Source organism: Arabidopsis lyrata, assembly GCF_000004255.2.
Source record: "Arabidopsis lyrata subsp. lyrata unplaced genomic scaffold ARALYscaffold_649, whole genome shotgun sequence".
Lineage (NCBI taxonomy): Eukaryota > Viridiplantae > Streptophyta > Magnoliopsida > Brassicales > Brassicaceae > Arabidopsis > Arabidopsis lyrata.
Window position 1 is genome coordinate 1 of NW_003302144.1, and position 5,283 is coordinate 5,283.

Below are 5,283 nucleotides of genomic sequence, written 5' to 3' on the forward strand. Positions count from 1 at the left end.
GTAAATCCTCTTCAGTAACAATATTTGCACCTGATTTACTTTTGATTGAGGATTTGAGATCGAGAGTTTACATATAGACTCCAGTCGATTACATATAGAAGAACACCATATTTCCGTACGAAATACTACGTACATAGGTTAAGCTTATTAGTACTAAGAAGACCTCATATGGGTTTAGGATTTTGCCATTTCCTTTCCCCCTGCGACTGCTACTGCTACTGCTACTGTACCTGAAAATCCAACACAGATCAAGATTGCATCTACATGTTTCAAAATCAATAACACTTGAAATAGTCAGATTTTATATGAAGCTCCTAAACTGTTTATGTTAAACCGGCGTTTACTCAAGTTCCACTTCCTAAGACATCCAATAATGTATCTATGTTCAGATGGAAATCTCACATCGAAAAGAAAAGAAGATGCCAACTTGAGGGAAATACTCGATATCATTAGATTCATTACACAGTTACACTTACCTTGATCTAATGTTTAGGCTCCGAAATTCCCCCCGCTTTGCTCATAGCTTCAGCTTGAATCCCTTGGACAGAAAACCATCCCTGAGATTGTAACACTAGATGTTTAAGCATGTTGATACAGTTAACCATTTGCAACCGTAACACATCAAAGAATAAAGAGACCTAAGACTAACATTTGCCTTATTATCCATTTCTACAATTCTATCAAGGAAACAAAACGAGTAAGAAAACACTGGCTAGAGATGAGCATAAAACCTTTTGTTACTCTTCGGCACCATTTGATCTTTCCTGCGCTGAGCTTCAGTAGGATCTCCTTTACATCCCAAAACAAGGCTACTCACGAGGATGTCTGCAGTAAATGAACTATCACACGCCTTTATTCCAACAGTTGTAAGCTCCTTACTCTCCAAATCAAACCACATGAGATTCTTCGCATTGTTAATCTCCAGTAAAATCTTGCTCCTGTCCTTGGAATAGATCAGAGGTCTCATGAAGTCAACCGATTCAACACTCTCTGGTTTCGGCACCCTAAACAGCTTAGTCCAAGATTTTACATCTTCATACTCCTTCAAAACCCAAACATCAACATGGCTAAACTCGTCGTAACACATCAAACAAACGCAACCATCTAACACACCTACATCCATATCATCCTCAGTGTAAAGATCCTGTGGGAAACTGAGGACTCCAAGGTCATCCGAGGCAAGATCAAATCTGATTATCGTGTTAAAGGCAATGATTCCTTGCCTTCGAGGCAAAATCCAGTGAAGATGATTGTTAGCTAGCACGCCATAACCACGACGAGGCAAGAGATGGTAATAGAAGTAAATGAAAAGAATCTGAACCTCGAACATAAGATACACTCTCTTCCACGAATTCTTCTTCAAGCTGAAAACTTTGATTTCAACAGGGTAACCAAAATTCTCTTTACCTCCTTTAAGCTTAGACTGAAGCATCCTCACAACTTTAAAGTCATCGCTAACAGAATCATAACCCAAACCGTAAAACACATACTCACGAGTGATGTGACGTTCTGGGAAATCAAGTGGCTTAATTGGTAACCGATGAATCTTCCTTGTGGAAGGATTAAAAATCGCTATGTCAACAGGAGAGTTGCATAACCCGATGACACCGTTAAAGGAACCAAAAACCTCTGTAAAACCTCCGGCTTGTAAAGGATGAGGGATGTCGGTGACGTTCTCAGGCGAGTCGAGCTCCACCGTACGTAGAAGACGAGGTCCTCGGAGTAAGATCATGAGATGTTGTCCTGTTTCGAGTCTGCGACGGAGATGAGATGAGATGAACTCGGGACTGTCGATCAAAGAGAAGCAAGGCTTCGAGACGGCGCGACAACGTACAAGCGTAGTTGCTGCGAGACGGAGGAACAACTCGTTGATGAGATCCATCGGACATTCCGCCATTTTTGTTTCCACGAAGAAAATTGAGAGAGAGAGGAATTAGGGTTTCAGAGGATTTGAGAGAAATGAATTTTCGAGTCTGAGGTTTTGAGTGTTAAGAAATGAGAACTCTTTAGCTGTAAAATCATAATGGATTCGGGTCTCGTTTTCGGGTTTCGGGTTAAGGTCGGTTCGGCTAAAGCTAAAAATGTTCGTATTTTCTATCGTATTCGGTTATTTCGGGTTTATTTCGGTTATTTTGGTCCAATTTTGGTTAAATCAGCTCCTCGTCGAAGTCTGTAATTTCTTCACCGGATCGAGCTCAGAGACGACGAAGAGATAATTTTGTTGGATCGAGAAAGGGAGGTAGAAGAGGATTGATTATCAATGGTGGAAGATCTGGTTCTTGACACGGCGATAAGAGACTGGGTTTTGATACCTCTCTCCGTCGTGATGGTTCTAATTCTAATTCTCCGTTACTTTGTTTCTAAGCTCATGCGATCTTCTCCGACTACAGATGCGAAGAAGGTCAAAGAAGGGTGACTCATCTTCTCTTCTCCTTCTTTGTGTAAATTGATTTTTCAGAATTAGCTGAATTGGATTTTGATGTGTTTGAATTTTCCAGACAAGTTGTGATTAGGGCTAGGAATCTTAAGGCCGGTGCTACTTTTATGCCTCCTAAATCATTCCGAGCTCGGAGATTTTACTTCAGCACTGAGGTATGGTTTCTGTGATTTTGTTTGTGTTTCTCAGTTTCTTATTAGGGAAAGTTTGTAACTTTCGAGATTTCCTACCACGTGATCTTGTGTGAGTGGGTGATTATGACAATTTGACAATTATGACAATTAGAGCTTCATGAGCTAATAGTTTATCTGATTTGTTCTTAATGAAATCTTGTTTAGTTCCTTGAGATAATCGAGCTTTTTTACTTGTTAAATCGAAGGCTTTTTTTATTATGACAATTTGATAACATTCCAATGCACTAAAGGTTCTGGCTTCTAGTATTGGATATAACCTTAAGGAAAGTCCTATTGTGTGAGCAATGATTCTGTAGAATTTTGTAGAGTTAGATGTCTTCCATATCCTGAAATTATGTCCTTTACTTGTCGGTTATTACTGTCTTATTCAATTATTTCGGTTTAGTTTGTTTATGTTGGTCTTTTTTGGTTAAATCGTCTCACATCTCTTGTTGTTTAAACGATGTTGTTCAATTGTTATCGACGATTTACGTCATAACAATATTTGCAACCAGATTTTACTTTAAATTTGAGATTAACAGTTTAAGTCGCAATCAAATTGCAACAGACCAAACTGATAAGAGTTTTACATATAGATTCTAGTCGATAACATATAGAAAAGCAATATCTTTATTTACCACATACTACGCACTTAGGTTAAGCTTATTAGTACTACGACCTCATATGGGTTTAGGATTTTGCCATTTCCTTTCCCCTTGCGACTGCTACTGCTACTGTACCTGAAAATCAAACACAGATCAAGATTTGCATCTTTATGTTTCAAACTCAAAAAACACTTGAAATAGTCAGATTTTAAATGAAGCTCCTATATTGTTTATGCTAAACTATGCCGTTGACTCAAGTTCCACCTCTTAAGACATTCAATCATGTATCTATCATAGGACTGGAAATCTCACATCGAAAATAAAAGAAGATACCAACTCTAGGGAAATACTCGATATCAATAGATTCATTACGATCAACTTTAGGGATAGTAATGTATCATATAATGTATCTATGTTCAGATGGAAATCACACATCGAAAAGAAAGGAAGATGCCAACTTGAGGGATATACTGGATATCATTAGATTCATTACAATTACCTTGATCTAATGTTTGGGCTCAGAAGTTTCCCCTGCTTTGCTCATAGCTTCAGCTTGAATCCCTTGGCCAGAAAACCATCCCTGAGATTGCAACATAAGATGTTTAAGCATGTTGATACATTTAGCAACCCTAACTTCTCAAAGAATGAAGATACCTAAGACTCATTTCTACAAATTTATCAAGGAAACAAAACGAGTAAGAAAGCACTGGCTAGAGATGAGCATACCACCTTTTGTTACTCTTCGGCATCATTTGATCTTTCCTGCGCTGAGCTTTGGTAGGATCTCCTTTACATCCCAAAACAAGGCTACTCACGAGGATGTCTGCGGTAAATGAACTATCACACTCTATTCCAACAGTTGTAAGACTCTTACTTTCCAAATCAAACCACATGAGATTCGCCGCATTGTTAATCTCCAGCAAAATCTTGCTCCTGTCCTTGGAATACACCATAGGTCTCATGAAGTCAACCGATTCAACGCTCTCTGGTTTCGGCACCCTAAACAGCTTAGTCCAAGATTTCCAATCTTCATACTCCTTCAGAACCCAAACATCAACATGGCTAAACTCGTCGTAACACATCAAACAAACGCAGCCATCTAACACACCAATATCCATATCATCTTCAGTGTAAAGAGCCCGTGGGAAACTGAGGACTCCAAGGTCATCAGAAGCAAGATCAAATCTGATTATCGCATTAAAGGCGATGATTCCTTGCCTTCGAGGCAAAATCCAGTGAAGATGATTGTTAGCTAGAACGCCATAACCACGACGAGGCAAGAGATGGTAATAGTAGTGAATGAAAAGAATCTGAACCTCGAACATAAGACACACTCTCTTCCACGAATTCTTCTTCAAGCTAAAAACTTTGATTTCAATGCAACCAAAATTCTTTTTACCTCCTTTAGGCTTAGACTGAACCATCCTCACCACTTTATAGTCATCGCTCACAGAATCATAACCCAAACCGTAAAACACATACTCACGAGTGATGTGACGTTCTGGGAAATCAAGTGGCTCAATCGGTAACCGATGAATCTTCCTTGTCGAAGGATTAAAAATCGCTATATCAACGGGAGAGTTGCATAACCCGATGACACCGTTAAAGGAACCAAAAACCTCGGTAAAACCTCCGGCTTGTAAAGGATGAGGGATGTCGGAGACGTTCTCCGGCGAGTCGAGCTCCACCGTACGTAGAAGACGAGGTCCTCGGAGTAAGATCATGAGATGTTCTCCTGTTTCGAGTCTGCGACGGAGATGAGAGGAGATGAACTCGGGACTGTCGATCAAAGAGAAGCAAGGCTTCGAGACGGCGCGACACTTTACAAGCGTAGTTGCTCTGAGACGGAGGAACAACTCGTTGATGATATCCGTCGGACATTCCGCCATTTTTGTTCACCGGAGAAAATTGACAGAGAAAGGAATTAGGGTTTCACAGGATTAGAGAGAAATGATTTTCGAGTGTTTCTTTTGAGTGTTGTTGAGAAATGAGAACTAAAATCATAATGGATTCGGGTCAAGTTTTCGGTTTCGGTGATTCGGGTTGGTGAAATGATCCAAAACGAATA

At 39.8% G+C, this 5,283-nt stretch overlaps 3 protein-coding genes across 4 annotated transcripts; 1 reads left to right on the forward strand and 2 right to left on the reverse strand.

The window, feature by feature from the left end:
* Positions 1 to 34: 34 nt before the first annotated feature.
* On the reverse strand, positions 35 to 2,137 carry LOC9298434 (F-box protein At4g22390). Its single transcript, XM_002862310.2, has 3 exons — positions 732 to 2,137; positions 477 to 557; positions 35 to 230 (listed from the first exon to the last, which is right to left on the reverse strand). Exons 1-2 carry the CDS (start codon positions 1,895 to 1,897, stop codon positions 518 to 520), a joined length of 1,206 nt encoding a protein of 401 aa, XP_002862356.1. The 5' UTR covers positions 1,898 to 2,137; the 3' UTR covers positions 35 to 230; positions 477 to 517.
* On the reverse strand, positions 35 to 5,275 carry LOC9298432 (F-box protein At4g22390). Of its 2 annotated transcripts, none has more exons than XM_021027657.1 (3): positions 3,945 to 5,275; positions 3,715 to 3,795; positions 35 to 230 (listed from the first exon to the last, which is right to left on the reverse strand). In XM_021027657.1, exons 1-2 carry the CDS (start codon positions 5,102 to 5,104, stop codon positions 3,756 to 3,758), a joined length of 1,200 nt encoding a protein of 399 aa, XP_020883316.1. In that variant the 5' UTR covers positions 5,105 to 5,275; the 3' UTR covers positions 35 to 230; positions 3,715 to 3,755. The 2 variants fall into 2 exon arrangements, with proteins under 2 accessions (XP_020883316.1, XP_020883259.1); XM_021027600.1 differs by lacking the exon at positions 35 to 230 and adding an exon at positions 3,127 to 3,350.
* On the forward strand, positions 2,169 to 2,788 carry LOC9298433 (ER membrane protein complex subunit 3). Its single transcript, XM_002862309.2, has 2 exons — positions 2,169 to 2,412; positions 2,499 to 2,788. The coding sequence occupies exons 1-2, from the start codon at positions 2,261 to 2,263 to the stop codon at positions 2,605 to 2,607; spliced, it is 261 nt and encodes an 86-aa protein (XP_002862355.1). The 5' UTR covers positions 2,169 to 2,260; the 3' UTR covers positions 2,608 to 2,788.
* Positions 5,276 to 5,283: the final 8 nt, after the last annotated feature.